Source organism: Cibotium barometz, chromosome 2 (assembly GCF_041138505.1).
Source record: "Cibotium barometz isolate CiBa-2024 chromosome 2, ASM4113850v1, whole genome shotgun sequence".
NCBI classification, from domain to species: Eukaryota; Viridiplantae; Streptophyta; class Polypodiopsida; order Cyatheales; family Cibotiaceae; genus Cibotium; species Cibotium barometz.
The window spans coordinates 22,850,237-22,876,723 of NC_141047.1; the positions used below are offsets into that span (position 1 = coordinate 22,850,237).

The 26,487-nt window shown below is 44.7% G+C and overlaps 1 protein-coding gene across 2 annotated transcripts in view; it reads right to left on the minus strand.

Moving 5' to 3' along the window:
• Nucleotides 1-10,132, minus strand: part of LOC147640824 (P-loop containing nucleoside triphosphate hydrolases superfamily protein) — a 78,081-nt gene extending 67,949 nt beyond the window's left edge. For both annotated transcript variants that reach the window (XM_086815861.1, XM_086815851.1), the window contains exons 1-2: nt 9,909-10,132; nt 9,286-9,432 (exon numbers count right to left, since the gene is read on the minus strand). In XM_086815861.1, the coding sequence (XP_086671987.1) occupies nt 9,286-9,432; nt 9,909-10,031 (270 nt within the window). In that variant the 5' untranslated portion in view covers nt 10,032-10,132. The remainder of the gene's footprint in view (nt 1-9,285; nt 9,433-9,908) is intronic.
• Between the last annotated feature and the right edge of the window lie 16,355 nt (nt 10,133-26,487).

The window sequence follows — 26,487 nt, forward strand, 5'->3', positions numbered from 1 at the left end:
GATTGCAGGCCCACAAAGACGGAGAGAGGGTATCCGCAAGTTGAGGGGCCCGGATGGATCCATCGTTACAGACCCCCCTCATGTGAGAGCCATCGCCATTGTCACAAGTAGGGGACCCGGAACAACAATAGACCAACACTTCAAATACCAGACAAAGCATGATAAAACAGTGGAAGAACCATAAACAATATAAAAACACCGCCCTGAGCCAGAACGGCCAGCACCCCGTAGGAACTTCTTTATTCACACAGAAGCTTATACAAGATACCAAGGTGCGGGTGCATACAGCACCGAATTTTCCACAAAGCATCAGCACAAATCTTGCCCAGTACCAAGATACAAACACAGCACCAAAAGCCATCCGAAAAACTATCTCAAAACAGTCCCATAATCAGCTCATAATCAGCCCATGAAACAGCCCAGTACAGAGCCAAAAACAGCCCCAAACTCCACGCCAAATCAGCCCCGAAAAAGAGCCTCAAATTAGCTCCAAAACAGAGACTCAAATCAGCCCAAAAACAGGTCCATAAACAGTACATACATCAGCCCAAAAATCAGTCAACCAACTCTGTCGGGCAGCTCTATAGAAGGTAGGGAGTAGGGAGCAAGTCGGCCGGGATGCGCATGCTCAAAAACAGCCCTAATCCTTGCTTTAATAGAGTCCGAGTAGCTATATTTGCAGCACTTTTCCCTTTTGCCCAAAATAGGTGAACTTGCCCAAAAATATCAACTTTATGCTTTTTCTTGGCTTGTACTCCAAGTTTGAGCCCAAAATATCAACTTTATGCTTTTTCTTGGCTTGTTGGCCAAGTTTCAAGTAGGCGCCTCCTTTTGTCCACCTATAGATGCCCAAAATAATAATATGTCCAGCCCGTCTTTAATGATATGTGAACACACCGAATTATAAAGATTATAAGTCACTTTGATGAATAAAATCCCATGCTACTCATGCTGTGTGGCCATCTTTGAGGCCAAACTTTGCCGATAGATGCTTCAGCTTTCTTCTGTGGAAAATCCCCTTCACACCTTGGTTCTGCTCAGTGTGTGAAACACTCGTCAAGACTGGTGAAGGGACCAAATGGTGACATCCACAGATTTCTTCAGCACTCTTCTCACCAGTGCCCCTATTTCCTCACAGGTGTTGAGTGCACAAGAGCGGGTGTCGCGGCGCACGAGATAGGAGGTCCCTCACGCTCTCAGGACTTTCCTCATGACCCCTTTCACATCTAAGGAGTTAGCAAAGGTTATGACACCGTTACCAAGGGGCAATGCCTGGGAGAGGACAGTCTTCCAGCCTCTTTATTTCTGCGAGGCATTGGGATCTCATGGAAGGTGGCCTCAGGGCTGCGTTCAATGGGATAATGATTATAGGAGCCATGCTAAAGAGGTTGACGGAGGGTTTGATCCACTTGATTTCCAAGGAGTTGGGTTACAGATTGGAGATCCGGCAATGGAGACGCATCACCCTCCTAGGGACTGCCTACAAAATTCTGGCCAAGGCCATCAGCTAGAGATTGCAACCCTTCCTCCCCAACTTGATTCATGGTACACGCGTAGGTTTCATTCAGAATCGGAGTATTCTGGACAACATCTTCACTTTATGGGAGGTGACCGCATCGGCTAGGATGCGACAGCACGATCTGATTGTACTCCTCCTCGATTTCAAGAAAGCCTATAACATAGTAGATTGGGGCTTTCTGGAGGGGACAATATGCAAGATGGGTTTCCTAGAGGAGTGGATCTGAGGTGTATCGGGACTCTACTTGGCTTCTCATAGCCAAGTTCTTATTCAAGATGCTAGAGGTGACAGATTTTTGCTTTCACGCTCAGTCCAGCAAGGGATGTCCTCTAGCACCTTATCTCTTCCTGTTGGTCGCTAAGACCATGAGCAGTTGTCTCTTTGCCCAAGAGACCAGACTCCAGGGATTGTCTCCCCATCCGAGTGCAAGAGGAGCTTCTTAATTCAGAGTTAGCCGACGACACAGCAGCATACCTGTCGGGACCCGAGAGAAACCTTCGGAGATTCACCGAGGTGATTTTTTGTCGTGCATCCGGAGTATAGATCGACTAGGAGAAGTCATGTGGGTTTTGGGTTGACACATTGCCTGCCCCGACTTGGCGTCCAATTGAGGCTTTTCAGTCGTTCCCGAGGGGAGCTCTAGTTCGTTCTCTTAGATGCCAGGTTGGCATCGACATCTCCCCTGAGCAACAGCTCGCCCCCCTCTCCCCCCCCCCCCCCCCTTCTTCTGAGCATTTAGAAGAAGTGATGGGAGACCAAGGTCCTTGGAGAGTGATCCTTCACCCGCGACGCAGAGAGGGCCTGGGCATCATCGACCCCTCCATTCAAAGTCGTGCCCTATTGAGCAAGTTGATTGTTCGAGGTCTTCTTCCAGGCAGGGAGCCTTGGAAGGACTTCCTCCTGGCTAGGATTTCTACCCGCACTCCGATCCTGGGGTGCCCTTGGCCTCAGAGCACAAGATGGATCTTCACAGAGATGTGGGCACATGGCTTGAGCCCAGCATTTGAGGATAGATTTGCAGCCCATCTCTTGCGTGCTTGGGATCATCTCAGGCCAACAATCGGCTCAAGTAGCCTCCGAGAAGCGGCTTCGGTAACCTTTGATCTGGAATCCTATGATCTGTTTGCCTCGTGGTCACATGCTCGGGGCTCGCCCACGCGTATCTTGGGAGCCTTGAGTACCGGCCCCGCTTGGAGATTGGCTTGGATTCATACAGCTACCCCGAGGCTCAAGAGAAGGGCCTTATTGGGATCCGGGGCAGAGACCGACTAAAGCCTCAACATCGACTCTTCCATCCCTTCTGAGTGGCTGGCCCCGATACTTGATCCTTCTCCTCCGCAGTGGCTGGGAGTGTTCACTAGGCACGATATACCCTTGGCGCAGTACTCCGCTTTGCTCACCTTCTCTATTGGGCTTCATGGCAGACTGGAGAGATCAGAGACCCCCCTTAGAGGACCTCAAGGGTTGTACCTTGCAGAGGGTGAGGGTGATTGGTTTTCATGCACATGAGTAGCACATCGACCCTCCACCGGCCAAGGTGGCCAAAGAGAGACTATGGTGGGCTATGGATGTGGGAGAGCCGGCCTATTACGAGCCTCCAGTGGGACCTAGGAAAGTGGACTTGGCAAGATCCAAAAGACGGAGAGGAGTCGCTTGGTACCCCCTTCTTTGCGTACATGGCACGGTTGGGCCGTAGGATTCAAATGTCAGAGATGAAGGACACTCCAGCAATAGCGGCACATTGGCAGTCCAAGGGCCTCCCACTACATTTCTCACAGATTTCTAGAAGCAACTGTGGGACAGCTTTTGACCGCAAAAGATCACTCTTTTCCTATGGCAGTTGGCACAAAGAAGCTTAATAGTTGGCACTTGGTTGGCCATTGGAGGCAAACAAGCATTATGTCAAAGGAGTGGCCATCCCCGAGAGTCTCAACGTCACTGTCTTTGGGATTGCCCAACAGCCCAGCAGATCTGGCAGAGGGTCCTACACATCTTCACTATGGATCGGGCTCTTGCCCGTATTGTTACGTGGGGAACTTGGGCCATTGGGGCCGTGATCATCATGCCGTATGAGAAGGAAGGTGGGGGACTAGCCCTTCAGGTCTCTCACCTTCGTATTTCCATTGTGCCAATTCCAGCTCCGCCTAGTGGTCGTTGGACCCCAGGCTCTACCCAGAGATGGTAGATCAGTAGTATAGCCACATGGCATATATGGAGAGCTCGATGCAACGAAGCCATCGAAGGCACCCTCACCCCACTAGCGGAGTCTATCCTGAGCATCTGGCTCCATATCATTCATACCCTTTGAGATCAGTGGGGGCAGCTTCAGGGCGGCTCAGACCACATGAGAGGCCTTCCTCAGGATCTGGCGGTGCGGTCCCTTTCTTACAGATAGTGGTGGCGAGTCCACTTGGAATTACGGACCACCTGTGTGGTTATTTCCCCCTCCCACCATTGTATGAGATAGCCGTCTCCTTGTAGAGCGGCTAACCAGAGGAGAAGTGCATCCTCCCCTTTGTTTATCCTAACTCACATTTCCCTTTGGACGCAGATTTATACTCAGCCATTTTGGGTGTTTTTCTCAATAACTAATAGAAGGATCTTTTTCTCAGGAGAAAAAAAAAACCTGATCCCGGCACCCTTGGCTCCACCCCTTGGATGAACTTCATCCCTTGGAGTGCTCCATAAAAGCTTCTAGGGCAGCCCCAACTGGTTACCAACTCTCATGAAACTCTCCCCCTAGTTTTGCTTGACACCAGCCAGCTTCTAGGGGTCTTCACACATGCTGTGTTTCTCTCCTTGGACCTGTGCACTTCTTCTAGGACACCAACAGCACTTAGCCTTGCTGAGCGCGACGTTGATACAATGTTGCTAGTCACCACACCACCAAAAGATCAAGACACAGGCAATGGTTTCATGCATGCACGATGCAATGAGGGTATGTGGGACATGGGCAACAACAATCTCTGAGACAGGAACATGCAGAAGCTTACAAACAGGATTATACTTCGATGATAGATATTCAGCACCTTGGTTCCTAACAATTGCACAATGTAGCGAAGATAGTGCAAGAGATAGGGAGAGAGTGTCACATGCACCCTGCACTAGGTACATGGTGAAACACTGGCTCTGCTGGCATAATCCTCAGTGCAGCATTTGTACAATAATAGTACCGTTTTAGGAACTTTTGTCAATGTAGCGAAGATAGTGCAAGAGATAGGGAGAGAGTGTCACATGCACCCTGCACTAGGTACATGGTGAAACACTGGCTCTGCTGGCATAATCCTCAGTGCAGCATTTGTACAATAATAGTACCTTTTTAGGAACTTTTGTCATATGCCGTGACCCCATTGTGAGCTCTCAGTCCACGGATAGTCAAGCACGAGCAACATAGGTCAATCTCCGAGCCATTGAGATCAATCTAGAGTCAGTCCTCTTAACCCACTTGGAGAACCCCATCAAATGAGTGCATGTAGGAGTCAGCCATAGCTTAGGTCTTGCAGCAGAAGCATTAGCAAGCATGTTGCATGCCTATGGCCTAGCCAGAGGCGAGCCCATGGCTATAGCATCTTTTAGTAACCTGTTTAGGGGCTGTTTACAGCCCTGGACAGCGCACATCCCACTAGACTTGTACACGTCCAAACCGTCGAGAAATTGACCTCATTTGTTCGCATCCAATTTCTGCAATTGTAAAGCCAAGTGAGTGACTTTATTTGCAAATTGGAGGACAAGTAGCGCGTTCTAGCATAATCCCCAATACTCGTCCTTGAGTTGCTCAAGATAATGAGGCGGTAGAAACCGCTTCTTGAGGTCAGTGACAAATTGGCCCCACAACCCCATAATTGGAATTGACATGGGACCACTGAGTCCACCAAGCATAGTCACCAGAAACGTTTCGGGGTTTTTGACGTTTCGGGGGTTTTGGGGTTTCGAAACAAAATGTTTCGGCCTTCGGCTAAGAAATGCCAAGGTTTCGGTTTTTTTTCTATATAATTTTGCATTGCTAAAGTTCCAAACAAAAGGAACTTTTAACATTTTGAGAAACTTTTTTTTTTTTTGAGAAACCAAAAAAATTAGAAGTTTCTGAAACGTTTCTTGCGTTTCGGGGTTTCGGGGTCTCGGGCTCCAGGAACGCGTTTCCATGTGACTATGCCACCAAGAGATGGCTTCCCCGTCAATGTAGCAACTAGCTAACACCACCTTCTCTATGGTTGACTTTCTACCAACAACAACGTAGGCTTCAAACTGATGAATCCAAGAATACAGAATTGTGGAATCGAGTTTACCGTTATACTAAGTGCAGGTGAGTCGAAGAAGTCGCGGGTACTATCCTTGCATCGAGAGCTGCAAGGTGTTGCTCACGCTCTACGTGTCAACGTTGTTCCTCCTGTGCGGCAGCGCGGGCTGCCGCCTATGTTCAAAGCTCTACCTCCCGTACCTACAAATCATGTAACCCACGGGATTGTTGTGTTAACTCCGCAAGGGAGATAGCCAAAGCATGTGTTTGGAAAGGGATCTCAGTGATGACTGGCAGAAAGGGGGGGGAGGGGGGGGAGGGCGAGTGTCAAGGTTTCTTGAAGAGATATGCGTCTCTCCAAGGCCTATATAGAAGCCATATACGCCCACATCTGCTCCCCTTGTTGCGCTATGATGCGCATAAATTCCTAGAACATGGCGTTTGTGTCCCCACTGAGGACTTCACTTCCAGAAGTAATCACTATTGAAGATACAGTTTCTGTAGGAGTTTGGTGTTCTCTCTCACCGTCAGTATTCACCATAGTGGGAGTGGTCAAGTGGATGGAGTGCTAAGGCAAGATGCATCTCTATATGCTGAAGGGGTAGTACAAGCACGCTATGCAGATCTATATCTAACTCCATCCAGTACCATAAGAGGGATATAAGATATCATACATCGCCGATGCTGAGGCTGTGAGTGGCGTGAACATGTACCCTGAGTCTGAATGAAAGCGAGCTAGCCTCTCTATATGCTGAAGGGGTAGTACAAGCATGCTATGCAGATCTATGTCTAACTCCATCCAGTGCCATAAGAGGGATATAAGATATCATACATCGCCGATGCTGAGGCTGTGAGTGGCGTGAACATGTACCTTGAGTCTGAATGAAAGCGAGCTAGCCTCTCCTGTGTCTCCATCTGGTGTCTCATCCGGATAGCTGCTATCTCTCGGTGACGGAGTCGGGGTGCTCTGTGTCCAGTCTGTCTAGGTCTCCTCTTGGCTCTTTTTCCCCCACGTGGTACATCAGCTGGCACTGGCATAGCTCTCTAGAAGAAATCTGTGAGCTAGGACTGTCTCCCACCCCTAGTGGGAGCAGGTGTCTGGAGGAGTCTCTCTCGAGAACTATGAAGCTCTAGTAGTAGTCTGCCAAGCTGTCTCACTGGTCCGAGGCCTCCATCAACTGATGTAGTGAAGAGTGCTCCTCAAACAATCCCACATAACTATCTCTGACCCCCCAGTGGGCTCTACATCTACATACAAAGTGATCCTCAGTCTCCACCTCCTCGCGGCACAATCTGCATATCCGCTCGGCTCTGGGAACCCGTGCCGCTCTCCCAGCCTCTATCTCTAGCTGATGTGATGAGACTCACAGCTGTCCAATAGCAACGCGAGAGCTGTGTGGCATGTATACATCCATATACCGCGGTCGCTATATAAACCCATCCCCTGAGATGCTCATAAAGTGGTCTCTGTAATACAGCATCTTCGGTGATAGTGGGCTCTCTGGTGCTGTCCATGTCTCCTGTATGTAGCGCTACCATATGTCCTGTCTCATCACTCTGTTCCTCTCATTGAGAGAGAGGTAACCCCGTGGAGCAGACTGATCATACTGAAAAGGTGGCAACCGCTCAATGTCTATCCCATGATGTGAGAACCACTGTAGCATCTGTGCATACCAAGATCCAGTGTGTCCAGCCTAGCCTAAGGGGATATCTCATGGTTCTAATCCTTCTGAGATTCGACCAAAAGAAGCTAGAGCTGTTATCAGTGATGGTGGAATGGCTTTGATAGGCATTGGCCTATTCAAGAGGATGGAGGTCAGTCTACTATCAGAGATGACAAGCTAAGAGGCAATCCCTCTCCCAAGGCCAGACACACTTAGGATGGTGTTTGAAATGGTAAGGGGGGTTGCCACAAACATAGCACCTAAGAGGCTCAAAATTACATCAAGCTCGTGATGATTCTATCAGGGGAGTCTTGCAGTCATCTTCCAACAGGTAACTTATTTGTCACAGGACCAGCCTGCTTTGGAATAGAGGATGGACAATCTGCAAAAGCAACAGGAAGGTAGATTCAGTAATGTTTTCACTCACATCAGAAATGTCAAGAATGACCTGCAAACCTTTAAGAGTCAGCCGAGCAAGGGTGAAGGGCTGGCTCAAGAACTCCATCTTCCGCCTATTTGGAGTATCATGTGATATGATTGAAGCATTATTCCATCGGATGATGTGCCAAATGGGCCTCAGCCAAAAGTTATTGACAAAGCAAAAATCTTTCTACCAATGCACATAATCCTCCACTATTTCAAGCATATTACTAGTTACAATAGCAACAAATCATGACCAAGTTCAAAGACCGAGCCACACATGAAGCAGTTTGGATAGGCGAGGAGTTTTTCCGCAAATATCCCGCATTGTTGTTTGACAGACTACTTGGATATAATGCAACTCCCATAACAAGCTAAGCAAGAGGGGACATCATGTGCACCTTCTGTACTAGAGCACCACTTTGACATACTTGTCCAGAGTACATGAAGTTCCTTATAGATGAGCACTGAGATTGTTGTGAGCCATCGTGTTGCTGGTCGCCATCTATTTATACAAATGTCCAGGTAAGTTATTAGGCCAAGAGCTAGGCACTGGCAAAGTCTAGACAGCCTGAGACCCACATGACAATTGCCAAGCCATGTGACAGGGCGCCTAAGCTAGAAGCAGATCAAGCTAGTTTGGCTGATGTAAACGCCATCCCTTTGCCCAAAAGCCCCCAATTTTTTCTAGTCGTGGGGATGTAGGGCTGGCCGACCAGCTCTAGGGGCTGCAAGACTGGACCCTTGGCCCTCGTTCCCCATCTCTCAGATATTGAAGCATCATGCACCCACATGAAACCCTTAATTATGAGTGTTGATCAAAAGCCTCACGAAAAAGAGGTTAATGGAAATGATGCTCGAGAAAGGGGACAGTGTAAAATTTGGATTCTAAAGACCTTGAAGATCATTACTATGCTCCTACCAAGCAAGAAGCCTAGAAAGGAGGATGGAAATGATGCTCGAGAAAGGGGACAGTGTGAAGACTTTGATTCTAAAGACCTTGAAGGTCATTACTATACTCCTACCAAGCAAGAAGCCTAAAGGAGTACAAATAGGGGATGAAGGTTAAGAAAATTTATATGCCCCATCACAACAAATGTAAGAAGAAACTTTCAGAGAAGGGCTTGCCCAGCCAAAGACCCCTAGCAAATCAAGTAAGATTCTTGTGGCAGCGTGTGTGCAAGGGAAACACTCACAATGGACACCTAACTGTACTATCGTGAGATCCATATGAATCTATCCACATGAATCCTCTTGCAATATGGGTATTCTATCCAAGTACACACACGTTCTTAATTACCTTTCTTTGCTAAACTAAAGCAAAATAAGAACAATTTAGAAATCAAAGTCTCTTTTTAATAAAAACATACCATTATCTCCCTTGCAGCATATCTGGCACTCTCAGTTTGTAGAATACTGTTGAGTTCAAAGAAGTGCATGCTAACCTGGGGTGGACCTTGTACAACGACCACATAGGGTGGAGGCTCTTCTGCAGCACGATCCAACACAGGCACATGGAGTCGGCGCTGGTCTTTTTCAGCCGAAATAGCTTGTAAACGTTTTGCTTTTACAGAAGATTGGAATGCAAATGCCTGAACAGTGTGCACAACCCATGAGCCAGAGCACGTATATACATCTCTGCTCTTGAATAAATGAGTAATAAAAACAATTAAATGGTAATCATTTGATCTCCAGTAGCTATACACTAATGTGTAACTCTGATCCTTGTTATGTTTGCAGTCAGTGTCCAAGGTCCAAATGCCAAAACTTGGTCTTACACCATTACCCACACTCTGACATAAGCCCCTTCAAATGGAGCCCCTAGTGCTGGACATGCCACCTTCTTTGCCGTTGAATAACCGAGCTAACTACTTCACATGAACATGCACTAATTCGTAGTCCTAATCAGTCAGTGCACTGTAATTACCCTAATCATTGAAACTATATAACCCTAATCATGAGGTATTCTGCAACCCAATCATTATCTGTAATTTTTATTGTGAAATACTAATCATCGCCAAAAAATATAATGATCATTACGTACTTTGGTATTATGTAAGTTGCTGACCTTAGGGTTCTTCTGGTCTGTGGCGACCCCACGCTTCTTCTTGTCTGCTTTTTGCTTCTTCTTTGCTGTTGGCCCGGACTTGGCAACGCGATGCTGCTTGTGACCCTGCTCCGGCACCGCCATGCTTACCTTCGAAGCTGCAAACTAGACTAGGCGACGAGTTTGTTTTATTTTAATGAAAATTTCTTTATTTATATGTAAATGGATCTACAATTATGAAAACTGTTTTAAATGCATGCTCTTCCCCCCACCTCTACATAAGTGCATTCACATGTACCCACCCACCTCTATATAAGCACCCACCTGGGTGCAAGTCTCTCGCGTCGATTGGTCTCTCTAGATCAATAAGTCGACGTTAAGCAGCTCTCGTCTCCTGTGGATGTGTGGGTAAAAGAGGACAATTCGCACTATCTTTCTATCACCCAAGTGGCTAGTGTAATTGCCCTTGGGATGACATGTACCCACCTGGGTTCAAGTCTCTCCGTCGATTGGTCTCTCTAGATCAATAAGTCGACGTTAAGCAGCTCTCGTCTCCTGTGGGTGTGTGGGTAAAAGAGGAAAATTCGCACTACCTTTCTATCACCCAAGTGTGGTAGATTGGCTAGTGTAATTGCCCTTGGGATGATATGTACCCACCTGGGTTCAAGTCTCTCCGTCAATTGGTCTCTCTAGATCAGTAAGTCGACGTTAAGCAGCTCTCATCTCATCTCTCTCTCTCTCTCTCTCACATGCACACACAACACTGTGGATCTCTATAAGTGTGTTTACCACCTACCCGAGCCTAGGCTAGAATGTTGTGTCGAACTATGAGTAGAGTCAAGTGTCAAAGTACAACTCTATTAGGTCACTCCTCTTCTCCACAATGCTCATTCGATGTGTCACTCGTAGTGGTGTGGTAATTAATTTATTTAGTACTACAATTATGTGCATTTAATATTACGTTGAAGAAAAGAGAGGGTTTGTGTTGAAATTAAAAGATCGTAAGAAGTACATGGTTATAATCCTATCTCAATCAATTGTGTGAGTACTTGGTTGGGTCACATCTCCTCTAGCTCTTTGGACCTTAATATGACTTTGGGTGTTGTTGCCTTTGCCTTGGCTAACTCCTTGTGGAGTGTTAACCATATATTGGTTAACACATTCCTATGACAACTATGTCCGCACACTTATGTAATAGGCGCCCATGCTATATTGTAAATCCCATCATTTGATGAGGGAAACACCCTAAAGGCGCTCCCAAGTATTGAACTTCAAAGGACAGACAAAAGGATCTTGGTCAGTTAGCGAAACCATAGAGAAAAGCCTTGTAACTATATTTTGGGTGCCCCGGGTCACTTACTCCCAGGCGACCTAGTGGGAAAAGGCTTGAAACTATAAAAGCCAATTTCTCTTGTTGTAACTCATGCTTCCTCTCTCTCTCTCTCTCTTTCTTGAGTGATTAGGCTAACCAACACGATCCTCTTCCGCAAAGATCCCACACGATCTTTGTGAGAGAGATTGCATCACCCATTGGATTAGAGCAACAAGTGCGGGAGGACGGTGTTGATGAGCGGCTACGGTGGAGCTCTTGAGCCATGCTCGAGCTCAGCGGATAGGCAACTTTCCACGATATGTTAGGGTAGGGCTTCCTTAACATCTTTGGTGTCATTGCCGGGGAGCGCCATCCGCTACTTGCCTACGCCATCTTTGGTTCAAATCCGACGGAGCCCCCATGGGCCGGTGCCGAGTAGGCTCTTTGGCATGCGGTTTTTTTATTTTTGTTGTATTTTGATGTTTTGTTTGGTTTTTTTTTTATGTTTTTGTTAAGATTCATGTATAGCTTTGTGTTTAGAGTAGGATTACTACTTATTTGAGTAAAAAAACTTGTGATTTGAGTGATTAGAGAGCTTAATTAAGAGGGTTTTGCTTAAAACCTAAACTATTTTTCTTAATTTTTAGCTTATTCCTTTTTCTTTTGCTGAATCTCTTTGCATAGGCAGATTAGCATTACTAGATAGAATACTAATCAAACAAAAAAACTAAAAAAACCATAAACTATCTCTTAATTTTCACTAATTATCACTAACCATAAACTATCTCTTAATTTTTACTAATTATTACTAACCTACTGGTTAGTGTGATTGGTAAACTTAAAGAGAGCAAAAAACTAAAAATTAAGCCTAATTGCTTGTAATTAGAGTGGCATTAGTGTGCTAAACACTTGCCTTGACTCAAATCTATGCTTAGTTGGCACTAATTTGGTCTCTTTTATCTAATTTTTCCTCTTTTGAGTGGATTAATTAGTGAAATTATTTTAGGGTAATCACATCTTTGGATTAGCATAAATATTGCTAATATACCTATCAAATTCCCATGCTGAAACTCCTCACCAATTAGAAGTAATTTGAGAGCAAATAAGAGAATTAAGAAGTGATAAATAAAGGGATTAAGAGAATTAATTTTTAGTTAAGCTAGAGTGCCTCTAAATTAGTCAAAATCCACTAATTTAGAGGTAGCCTCTAACTTTAGCCCTTTCCCACCTACCTAGCATTATTAATGAGGGAGTCTTAGTTGTCTCCCACTCACTTTCCTCCAATTTGAAATTCAAATTCAAATTCTAAATTCTAAATTCTAAATTCCAAATTCAAACTCAAATTCTAACTTACCACGGCCGTGCCACATTTGCCGTAGCCGTTCCATCCTAAAGCCATGGGCGTATGGTTGTAAGCGTACGGTCGTACAAAAAAACTTTTTAAATAAAAAAATCGTACGACCGTTTCACACTTGCCGCGATCGTTCCATACTAAAGCCACGAGCGTATGCTTGTAAGTGTATGGCTATACCCAAAAAATTTTAAAAACCACGGGTGTACACTTGTAAGCATACGACCGTATCCAAAAAAAATTAAATAAAAAAATCTGAATGACCGTTCCACACTTATCGTGGTCGTTCCATATACTAACTTATAAGCGTACGACCGTACCAAAAAACTTTTTTTTCTAAAAAAAAGTTGAAAAAATTTCCATGCGGCCATTCCATACTAAAGCCACAGGCATACGCTTGTAAGCGTATGGCCATACAAAAACTATTTTTCCAAAAAAAAATTAATTTAAAAAATCTCGAACGGCCATTCTACACTTGCCGCGGCCATTCCACGGTCGGTCATGGTTGCATGCCCCAATGGTTTCATTCCATTTGGAGGCACCCCAGCCTCAATTACTCATTCACATGTGGTCGCCATGCCACACATGCTTGGTCGGGAGGGCGAAAATATCTTTGAAGAGCCCTCATCTAGTAGGGCCCATCCATACATGCACCCCGGCATGGATAGACGCCTTGAGCACATTCACATACCCTCTTCTCTATCCACCACGGATCTATTCCCACCCCCACCCTTGCACCACCTCCCCTTATGCCACAACTTAACATTCCGAGCTTAGCACAAGCTCTATGAAGGGGAGTGTGACAACACTTGCACCCACCAACATCACATGCAAAACCTATGTGGGTGAAAATTTTCAAACTACAGGCTTATGTGGAGGAGGAAGCTCTAGATTCCTCCTCCACATAAGCCTATGTGGGATTGGATGGAACACAAACTACAGGCTTATGTGGGATTGGATGGAACACAAACTACAGGCTTATGTCGAGGAAGCTCCAGATTCCTTGGATGAATCTGAGCCCCATCATCCAGACTTACTCCATCACCACCACCCACAACCCAAATGTGTACCAACAATTCGCGTCAATGCACTGGGATAATACTTTGAAGGTGATGACACAAACGCAGCATTGCCCATTTCCTATAATGGACATGTGGTCAAAAGCATCCTGGATGGAGGTGTTGGTGTAAGCATCCTGGATGGAGGTGTTGATGGAGGTGTTGGTATAAGCATTCTCACACAAACATGTTGGGAAAACTGGGGCCAACCATGCCTTGATCCCACACCGAATTGGTGATCAAGCTTGCGGATGGGAACGCTGCAAAACCCATGGGCCTTGTGCATGACCTCAAGGTCAAAGTCTATGACATGACATTCCACCTTACATTTGTGGTCATGGACTTTTGTAATGGCGCCTATGTTGCCATCTTGGGTACTTAAGGTCTATTTATATACCTGGCACTCACGTCCCATGGTCAAATCTCCCTTTGTTGAAGAATTAGTGACCATCGTCATCAGGAGCAATGATCTCTTGGTTTATGATGCTTGTCATTAAGCCCTTGATGACGCGCGAGTGCCATGCATGGTCGCTTATGTCAATAGTGACAAAGGCGACCACAATTGACTTAAAATCCTTGCTGCACTTGAGACCCTCCCAAGTCGCAAACTCAACACCCAATTCATGCTCCCAAACGGCCAGACCCTTCATGAACCCGACAAAGCCATTACCTCGCGTAACACCCTGAGTGTAAGTGTAGATCCACAACTTGAAACAACCACCCTTCGGGTATGGATAGATTTTCCCTTTGGTAGAAACATGCAAAGAAAACATGCCTTTCTGTCTCCCACAACTAGCCATAACCTTTTGCCATGGGAAACATGGGTCTCTGTGGGCAAACCATCTCTTACAACTGCCTATGTGAAAGTTCAATTACCTAGTGGACAACGTATACAAAGCCTTGGGTCTTTTACACAAAGTGTACATACTGTAGGTAACCCATTGGCTTGTAAGTTTTATGTGGTTTCCACAGGTGAAACAAAAGAAGTAGTCATTCTTGGAGGAAGTTGGGTCCAAAACCCTACAAGTACAATTAACTCAGCTGACAACACAACTACCCTCAAGCTTCCCCAGGGCAAGGTAACAATGATCCTCTGGGATGGGGAGTGCATCGAATCCAAGCCTATGCCCCCACCAACTGCTTATAAAAAGGGTACTCCCTCACCCCCCACAATAATTGGTAAGTCTTCCATTGCCCCTAAACTACCACTAGAACTCAACTCACCAAGAATATGGATTGGACTCCCAACTGAGAATGGTCTTCCATTGCCCCTGAACTACCACCAGAACTCAACCCACCAAGAATATGGATTGGACTCCCAACCAAGAATGGTCTACAATGGTGGCAAGCCCACATATATCGTATGGTCCACACCAATCTCATATTCTTGGAGGCATGGAAAGCTCTTGGAAAAGCCACACTAACAAAAGAAAACACTTATATTCAAATTTCACATGAAATGTGTTTCAGAGTGTTGGGTCTTTCATTCCTAAAATTTATATTGGGAAATAACCAGTTGGAGTGTAGATTTCATGTTATAGATGTAGGTGCACTCCAAGGCCAGATTATCATTAGAAAAGAGTGGATTGATGCCACTCACTGCCAAATCAATTGGCGTGATGAAACGGCCCACCATGGAAATCAACGGCAAAAAGACCACTATCCTCTTGTGTCTCCAAGAGGAAATCATCCACACACCCTCGCCTCTCAACTGCCCTTCCCCCTCATGCCCCACCCCATGCCTCACCTAAGTCGGTCCATCGCCACTGTCGACACCACCCATCAATGACAAAAAAGCCTTATTGTCGACATTTCCCCTCAACTCTACATCCTTAACCACTCACATTACAAGCACCCCGACCTCATATCTTTATCATGACAATCAATGGTGGGTGCCCAAGAATCTTTTAGCCGCTCACAGGGATTCTACGGTGGCTACACAAAACTATGGATCCCCAGACAGCCATCTCTAAAACCTAAGCGTAAAAAGCCAACTAAGCCAACAACCACCAACCCTAAGACAAATCTTCAATGTTGGCTTGTCCCCGACCACCTATTTTACAAGCACAAGGCTACTATGAAGGCATCACTCACCTCTGGATACCCAAGCATGCTGCTTGTGCTCATCCACCACAACAACTCCCCAAGAAGCTGCCAACAAAAGGTCCCACAACCACGGGTATGACAACCCCAAGCACACCAAAGCCAACGACATTGGGTGCCTACCAATGTGCTCAAAGCACAAGGCTTCCATGAAGGCAACACACACTTGTGGCTCCCCAAGCCACAATCAAAAGCCTCTCCTCCGTGTCAACAACCACCTCATAGCTCAAAGCCTCGTCGACAAAAAAGCCGGAAACCTCACCAAGGACCTTCATCACTTGGCTGCGTTGGGTGCCCAAATGTCTCTTAGAAGCCCAAGGCTTCCATGATGGCAATTCCATCATTTGGCTCCCAAGGCATACACAATTCTCCCAAACCACACCCACCCTGCCAGTACCTGTCCAATCGACAAAGATGGTTTGGCAACCAACGGGAAGGCAAGTTCCCTCCTCCTCGACAAAATCCTTCGGACTTGCCCACACCCAACCCATGGGCACTCCAATGCTCAATTCGCCCAACCCTTTCAACTCACTAAGCCTCATCCACAAAGCTCCACCCTGTCCCTCAACTTCGTCACCAAACCAAGGGAAAGTGCTACACGTGGTTGAGCTTATCCAACCACTCAAAGATAAACTCAAAGGTAAGCTCACAACTCTAGCCACATGGACCACTCAGTACAAAACCTGTTTTAGGGGTGCTGACCAATAAACACACGCAAAAAAAGGGAGTTTCTAAGTGATTAAGTTCTAGGTGATTAGGACCACGGGCACACCTTTTACGTTCATCCATGCACAACACCTGAAAATCTCATTGGGCTCTTTCCTATGTGCACACACCGCATAAAGCTTCATCATCGACAACCATCCAGGTACATCTCTTGATGGGGGGACCATGGTGGGTGCAAGCTTGGTCTATGGTATGACCCATCACCTGGATCTTCTTAATCACCCTTACTGCGCCCGAATAATTGTGCTTTATGTCTAATCAACCCTACCTAAAACTTCTTCTTTGGCTCAACAGCTATGGATCCTCGCCATCAACTACCACTCCTATCAACACAGGATCCCAGAGCTCCAATAACAAAAGAAGACAAAGCATAAAAAGAAAAGAGAGAACACCGCAACTTGATGTCTCAACATCCACGGGAGCCAAGACAGCCATCACGGTGTCTTGACAAAGATGCTAGAGCTTCATGAACATCGCCATCGACATACATCATCTTGGAGCACAAGCAGTCTCCATGCATGTTGCCTCCTTGTCCCTTCGAAATTTCGCCCTCACCACTTACTTACTAACCCTATTGTTTTACTAACTCCTCTTTAATCATACCACTGGGATACTGGTCATTAAGTATTCCGTGCTAGTCTACTCATTCAAGTACTCTGACTCCTCTAATAAGGATTTCCTACCGCAAAGGCGATTAAAAAAAACACACCAAAAACAAAATAAAGAGTACTATTGGGCACATACAAAAAAGCAAACTCCTAAGAGCCCATCAGACTAGCTGGATACTTAATCATCAGTAATTCACTAACTTCTTTCCATCTCACTAACTCCCCCACCCCCTCTCATTTCCAGAGAGACAGGAGAACCAACTAAGTGCAACACTTCTCCAAGTGTCTTGACAACCCCTCACCAATCACAACAAGGACGCGATCGACTTTTGGAAGGAGAGTATGTTAACCACAGATTGGTTAACACATTCCTATGGACAACTATGTCCGCACACTTATGTAATGGGCGCCTGTGCTATATTGTAAATCTCATCATTTGATGAGGGAAATGCCCAAAAGACACTCCCAAGTATTGAGCTTCAAAAGGACAGACAAGAGGATCTTGGTCGGTTGGCCAAACCATAGAGAAAAGCCTTTTAACTATGTTTTGGGTGCCCCAGGTCACTTACTCCCGGGCAGCCTAGTGGGAAAAGGCTTGGAACTATAAAAGCCAATTTCTCTTGTTTGTAACTCATTCTCCCATTTGGAGTGTTCTCTCTCTCTCTCTCTCTCTCTCTCTCTCTCTCTCTCTCTCTCTCTCTCTCTCGCAACTCTAATCTAGCATGTGTGGTGTGCTTAGGGTTTGGGCTTGGGTTTGGGAGTAGTGCTAATCACTTGTTCCCTCTTACTGCCCTCTTGCTTCCTCTCTCTCTCTTTCTTGAGTGATTAGGCTAACCAACGCGATCCTCTTCCTCCGTGGAGATCCCACACGATCTTTGTGAGAGAGCTTACATCATCTGTTGGATTAGAGCAACCGCCTTGGTGTGATGAGTGCGAGAGGATGACGGTGACAAGTGGCTACAATGGAGATCTTGAGCCATGCTCGAGCTAGGTGGATAGGCAACTTCCCACACGATATGTTAGGGTAGGGTTTCCTTAACATGGAGTTACTTGATCTCTTCGTCTATGCTCTTCATAGCTTATTAGGACATCTTTGCTTTTCATGGCCGATTAGGGTATCGCATCATCCCGTTGACTATAAAACTTTAAATGAACCTCTTCTTGTCTCTTCTTCTTCTTCTCCAAGTCCTTGTGGGCCTCCTGTTGTGCTTTTGGTGCTTGTGTAAGCAAAGACTTTAGTTGAATGACTCGTTCTCCCTAGCCTTAAGCTGTTATACATAGATGTCTCTAATGTTGCCTTTGCCTTTTCTTCTTCTTCCATCGCTTTACCCATAAATGGTTGTGAACTCAATCTCTCTTGCTACACTCTCAATGCTTCTTTGATGTGCTAGTTGTTTAATCCTCTATTCATAATCCCTTGTACTCTTATTGTGTGCCTCCACAACTTGCTCTAGTTATCCCTTATGTATACTTGTGCCTCCACAACTTGCTCTAGTTACTTTTGAAGCATCCCTTATGTATACTTATGCCTTTTGTGCATTTCCTGTATGGCATCCATAAGCATTTACCTTTGTATGATGAACTAATGGGCTTAAGTCAGTAGTTTCCAATGCTTGGCTTTGCCTAAAGGACTCTTTGGATTCATAGGTAGCCTTAATGTTCTTAACATAAGCATAAGATTGCCCCATGAGATCATTTGTTGAGGGTTGAACTTGCCTTGATGTTCCTTGGCCCTTTAAAGTGCTTGCTTGTTGTGCCTTTGGGGGTGTATAGGTGCCACATTGGTTTAAATTACTCCTAATGTGTAGTTGCGTCTTTTTGTCACATATATTGGTAACCGTGTAATGCACTTCATGTAAATATTTTGGGATATCATTGAGCTTATGACTTGTATAACACCGGTAGTCTATACATAGCCTAGGACATTAGCTTCACTAGCTTTTAGGCCCCAGACATTCCTTGGGCAACTAAACTTGTGTAACATCGGTATTCTATACATAGCCTAGGACATTAGCTTCCCTAGCTTTTGGGGCCTATTATATAAGTGATAAGAAACCATATAATCCCATTATCACAATTGAGTCTAAATCCTCTTTACTCTTGTGGTGTGTGCTTTCTTTGCTTGCTCTTTAATGCTCTCCCCCATTGTATAAATGAAGGTATCGAGGTTGAGATTGAGCTTTCCATAGCTCTCTCCCTCTCATTTCTCCTTACCCATTTGCATAGCTCCTTTGGAGGAGTGACACCAATGGAAGAAAGGTTTATGACCCTAGCTTCTCCACAAATGAGACTTGTTTATGCTAAGGGTGCAAACCACTAAAAGACCCTTGTTGGAATTAGGGTTGCAGGAATGCACACACAACTTCAAGAAGATGAGGAAGCTTGAGCACAACACAGTAGTGTATTATGAGTGCCAAAATGAAAGATAACAAGCCCTAGAAGATAATGGGCGTATATACAATGCACGGGGGAAAAAACCTCCTAGTGAGGGAAAAAGTGCCCCGGCGGTCCTAAGTGTGTTCACACACATCACTACTATAATATGGTAACAAATCCCCCCTGGAGTGATGCGGTGAACAAGAGCTAGCACTCATGTATAGGGAAGTGTCTAGCTATGTGGACGAATCCACAAAAGGGAGTAAGCCCAAAGCTTTGCGAAAAGCTTCGAACTTCTCACGAGGCAGAGCCTTTGTGAAAAGGTCTGCAAGGTTATCCTGTGTTGGCACATAAGCCAAACTGATCTCTCCTGCAGAGAGTCTCTCCCTGACATAATGGTAGTGCACCTCAATGTGCTTCGTACGAGCATGGAACACTGGGTTCCGCGCAACTGCCAATGCGCTCTGACTGTCAGTGAAGATGGTGGTGGCAGATGGCTGCCCAACACCCAAATCAGCCATAAGGCGTCTGAGCCACACACACTCAACCGTAGCTGTGAAAGCTGCCCTGTACTCAGCTTCACAACTAGAAGTGGCCACAGTAGGCTGCTTCTTGCTCAACCATGATATGCATGAGCTTCCAAGCATGAAGCAAAAACCACTCGTGGACACGCGTGTGTCATAACAACCAGCCCAGTCAGAATCTGAAAAAGCATGTAAATCTGGCGGCAATGATCCCCCCTTGGGATAAAACAACCCAAGATGCCGAGTACCACTCAAATAGCGAAAGATACGCTTCACTGCCTGCCAATGCTTAATGCCTGGGCTATGCATAAATCTGCTCACCTGTGAGACTGCAAACTGAATGTCTGGCCTCGTAATGCATACATAAATGAGGCAACCAACAGCTGTCTGATAGAGTGTGACATCAAAGTGATCTCCAGCATCATGAAGACTCAACTTCAAACCTGTCTCCATTGGAGTAGCAATAGGCTTGCAGTCTTCAAGGCCAAATCTCCGCAACAATGTTTCAATATACTTTGTCTGACACAAAGCAATACCTCCATCACACTGCTTAAATTGTATCCCCAAATAATGATGCAAATGCCCCAAATCTGACATCTCAAAAGAGGCATTCAAATCAGCCTTAAAATCAGCAATATGACTCTTATTTGGTCCTGTGAGCAGCATGTCATCGACATAGAGAGCAATGATTAGATGTACACCATCCACACGTTTAACATACAAAGTGCTTTCTGTTGGACTATTCTGAAACCCATGTGCAGTCAAATATGCATGTATTTTTTCATACCAAGCTCGTGGAGCTTGCTTTAAACCATATAAAGCCTTTTTTAACCTGCACACTTTGTTTTCCTGCCCTCTTTGAACAAAACCACGAGGCTGCGATACATACACCTCCTCATGCAAATCTCCATTTAAGAACGCAGTCTTTATGTCCAGCTGATGTACATTCCAACCATTATGAGCTGCTAATGCACAGATGCTACGAACAGTGGTCATACGACATGTGGGAGCAAAAGTCTCATCAAAATCAATGCCCTTCTCTTGAGCATAACCTTTTGCAACAAGCCTAGCCTTATGGCGATCCACTGTGCCATCAGGCTTACGCTTCAATTTGTATACCCACTTAGTGCCAATGGCCTTCTTGCCAAGGGGCAAGACACATAAAGACCATGTACCATTCTTCATAATAGCATCGTATTCTGCTTGCATAGCAGCCATCCAATTTTCTGAACTTTGTGCCTCATCAAATGAAACAGGCTCACTTTCATCGCACATACTAGAAACAGCCAATGCATAACAATCTGACGCATAAGAGGCACCATGAGAGCCAGAACGAGTGCGACTAGACAAAGGGGCATCCAACTTGCTGTCACGCAAAGTCTGCACCAGCCATCTAGGCATATTCCTAGAGCCCTCAATCTCTTGTCTCTCATCCTCAAGTGCATCATGCACATCTGCATCAGATATAGGCTGATCTGTGCCATCATTTAAAACCTGCATAGGCTGAAAAACTGCCTCATGAGGTATTGCACTTGACTGTGCACCACTGAAAAGAGGCAACAATGTATCATAGACATCACGTGAGCTGATATCTGTCTCCTTAGTACATGAAACCAAGGGCTGAACTGCATCTTCCACAAATACAACATCACGGCTAACCAAAATGCGCTTTGTCTGTGGATGATACAAACGATAGCCTTTGCTCTCAGCACTATATCCAACAAAAATACATTTGACAGCTTTGTCATCCAATTTTCTGCGATGTTGCACAGGCACTAATGCATATGCCAGGCAACCAAAAACACGTAAATGGCCAACAGATGGCTTGCGGCCATGCCAAGCCTCATATGGAGTGACAACCTGTAATGCTTTGGTGGGACACCTGTTTAGTACATAAGTGGCACACATGACAGCCTCAAGCCAAAAACCATGTGGTAGACTTTGACTCTTAACCATACATCTTGCCATTTCCATGAGAGACCTGTTTTTTCTCTCAGCCACACCATTTTGCTGTGGTGTATACGGCACTGTACATTGGTGTTTTATCCCACGCTCAGCCAGAAATGCATTAAATTCTGAAGACATATACTCCCCCCCTCGATCTGAACGGAGGGTGCCCATCTTACTTTCTGACACATTTTCAGCCATAACCAAAAACTGTTTGAAGCACAAAAACACTTCGGACTTTGCCTTCAAAGGATATACCCATGCATGCCTGGTAAAATCATCAATGAAAGTCACGAAGTAAAGGTAGTTTCCAAATGATGGAGTTTGCATGGGACCACAAACATCACTGTGAACAAGCTGCAATCTGCGTTCAGCTCTCACTGATCCATCTTTGGGAAAGGAAGCACGCTGCATTTTACCCAATATGCAGCCCTCACAAACATGCTTGACAGGTGCCTCAAGCTTAGGCAAAGAAGACACCATTTCAGATTTCTGCAGGCGCAGCAAACTTGCAAAATTCAGATGACCAAAACGTGCATGCCACAGTTTTGCATTTGAAATAGCCTGCGTATCCATAATAGCACATGCTGAATCCTCTACACATTTGCCATCCATATTGAGCTTATACAGCCCTCGACATAGTGAACCAGATGCTACAATGATGTCACCACAAGAGAGATCATGAACAGTACATCTGTCATCCACAAATTTTACAACCAAACCTGTTTTGGCAAATGCGGAGACTGACAGCAGATTCTTTTTGATCCCTGGCACATACAATGCATCAAAAAGTGTAAAGGTGTTGCCATTTGCAACATTCAGCACAATCTGTCCAACTCCTTTAACGGGATAAGAGGAGTTATTGGCACAAGTGACAGTATTCCCTGTGGGAGCAGACTCAAGGAAAGTGAATAAACTGCGCTGCGAGGTGATATGCTTAGTGGCACCACTGTCAAAGTACCATACATCTGAATCTACTGCAGACATACATGTGTCATGCAAAGATGGGTCATAACTGCACTGCGCATTGAATGCCCATTCTGTATCTAGCACAACATTAGCAGATTCATTGTTAGAAGGAGAGGCATCTGCAACAGCCATACCAGCCTCTTTCTTCTTAGCCTCTTTCGCAGCCAGCTTAGGACACGCTTTGATGACATGATCATTTCCCTTACAGTACTTGCAAAATGTCTTCTGTTTGTCACCCTTCTTCTCATCTTTGTCTTCCTTCTTTGGTTGCGCAGCATTTGCAGATTTCTGCTTACTAGAAGAAAAGCCAGCTTTACCTTTCCCGCTTCTCTGACTAGCACCGAAAGCTTGATCTGCGACACGCATACTATTCCTGTTTTGCCTTGACTGGTCTTCTTGCAGCAAAACAGAAACTAACTCCTCAAATGATAAGGCATTGGGATTGCCTTTCATCATCAAGCGAAGAGTGGAAGCAAAACCCTGATAAGAATCTGGTAGACCATTCAAAACAGTCTGCACAAGTGAACTGTCTGACAGGATTTCATCTGCAGAAATGAGCTGCTCTTTGAAATCCTTGATCTTTGTCAAAAAGCTATCCATAGAATCACCTTCGTTCATATGCTCATTCTCCAACTGTTTTCGGAGATAAGCAACACGAGCCTCATTTCTTGCCTGATACAATGTGGCAAGTACATCCCAAGCATCCTTAGAAGTCCTGCAGGAGCGAATATGTGGTATAATGGTACGTTTGACAGACAGCGCAATCAAGGCATGAGCCTGCGCATCTCTACCATCCCAACGAATCTGCTCTGCTGAAAGTGGTGGTTCCCGAACAGCTGCTACAGCACTTGTGCCTGCACCATCATCAACAGTACCTGTTTCTGATGTGTTTGCAGCATTCCCAGCCACAATAGGACGTGCATCAATACCCTGCACAATATTCCATAACCCCTTTGCTACCAATACATGTCGCATCATATATGCCCACAATGGATAGTTGGTGCCATCCAACTTATCCTCAGCAGCCAACATGCGGAATACATCATTGTTGTCAGCCATGGCCAATGACTGTACTACTAGATGTAAATGCTGTCTGCAAGAGGTAAACCTGTATAAAATCGACCTGTGCTATATAGCACAGCCCAAAACAGACGAATGGGCACCTGTCCTGCAGATTTTAATCTTGACAGAAAATCTGCACAGTAGGACGATTTTGCCTGCGCAGTACTTGGAATGCAAAAACGGAGGGCGAAATGACTTCAGATCAAAATTCTGAAACGACCAAGCCCTTCGGGCTCTCCCACGGCATATACTAACCTGCAGACGCTCGTGAAACCTCGTTGCAATCGGAGGAGATGAAGTGCAGGTGCCGGTGATGCTGCCCGGGAGGAGGAAGCCTGCTCTGATACCAATTGTTGGAATTAGGGTTGCAGGAATGCACACACAACTTCAAGAAGATGAGGAAGCTTGAGCACAACACAGTAGTGTATTATGAGTGCCAAAATGAAAGATAACAAGCCCTAGAAGATAATGGGCGTATATACAATGCACGGGGGAAAAAACCTCCTAGTGAGGGAAAAAGTGCCCCGGCGGTCCTAAGTGTGTTCACACACATCACTACTATAATATGGTAACAACCCTTGCATTCCTTCATCATCTAAGAGTGAATTATGTACAAAGTACAACATCCATATGTGGTTGCCCATGGATAAATATCTAGGGTTCCCATTCCCCCTTATTTGTATATAAAAGTATATACAAATGCTAAGGGTGCAAACCACTAAAAGACCCTTGCATTCCTTCATCATCTAAGAGTGAATTATGTACAAAGTACAACATCCATATGTGGTTGCCCATGGATAAATATCTAGGGTTCCCATTCCCCCTTATTTGTATATAAAAGTATATACAAATGCTTTTTGGCTCTTAGGTGTTTTTATTTAGAGTCGGAAATTTATTATAGTCTTAGTGCAAAAAATATACTATAAGGCTATTATAAAAGGTAGTGCATCCACACTTTTACAAAATCATTCTGGCAAAAATGGATATGTTAACCTATAGGTTATCATAAGCTTTTAGGGTTGAAATGCTTAAATGGATGTGATAGGTGATAAAGGTTATGTTTAATTTGGAATCCATCATTATATACCATAAAAATGATATTGAACTAGATAAATCCTCTTCATAATTAAGGAGACAAGAATGAACTAGGTAATCATCCAACTATCATGCTTAGCTCCATACTGGCCAAACTTATTGTTGGGACCATTATGGAATGAAAGCTTAGCAAGTGGGTGACAAAACTGAATGAACGCTAGGTCAAGCAAGGTTTTAACTTGCACAAAACAATATTGACTCTAAGGGAGGGTACTCATGGAAGAGATCACACACAAAGGTAACATGATATAACTAAGGGTAATCATGGAAGAGAGTACACAAAATGGTAACATGATATAATACCCTCTCACCCACTATAATTAGGCTCTATATTGATAGAAGCCATGGTACTTAACTATCCTCCTCGGCCAACAAACATACCCACCCCATCATGTATTGGGGTAGTAATCATTCTTCTTTTAATTTTACACACCTTTGATTCTTGAATATTTCTTGTAAGGTTTATGATATCCATCATTGGTAATTTGGGTTTTAGACTATCGAGAAGATGAGAGATCACTTCAAATTTTTAGATGCATTTAGATTTCTCAAGATTTATTTGAGCTCTTTGCTATTGAGAAGATGAGAGGTCACTTGAATTTATCTCAGCTCTATGCTATAGAGGTCACTCTAAATCCTTTAAAAATAATATTAGTAGTCAAGGATGCCATAGAATTCCCTTTGCCATATGTGTACATGTTTAAGGGAAACTTGGGCACTTTCTGCACTGTCCTTTACGTCATTTAAGCATTTCTCTACATTGGTCGTGATTTTGTTAATACCTTTGATGTGGGCCAAATTGCATATAGCAATCTTAACATCAGTGATTGTAGTATCTTTTATATTCAAAGGTGAGAACACTTTGATGTGCGCCAAATCGCATGGAGTAATCTTGACATCAATGATCGTAGTATCTTTTGTATTTAAAGGTGTGAACACTTGCTATGGCTACTACTACTCCTATTGCTTCTGCCATCTTTTCTTCTTTGAATTCATGTCTCCATGTTGCATTCAACCTTGGTCATGGCACTTTGATCAAAAAGTGTCCAATTCATAAAAAAACTTGGACATACATCTAGATATACTTCATGATGTAGGAGGATAAGATCTTGATAAAACTCTTTGTGGACATGATAGACTACATTTTTCACTTTGTATAGTTTGGAGGAAGTAAATTTGATGCCTAATCATCCTTGTTGATGATATCATGCTCCCCTCCCCCACCAATGTGAGGACGTGAGTGGCTCCATCTGCCACATTTGTGTATTTTTTATATTCCTTCCAAATTAGCCCAAGGAACCATAATTATGTTTCCTTACAAAATTAGGCCTATCTTTTACAAAAATAACCATAAGTCATGCAACTAAGGTTATAACCACAAATTATTGCACTCACATGTGCTAAAAATATAACATAAGGATCTACATCTAGGAATTTGTAGAAGACAATATCTCAAGAAAAATAATTAT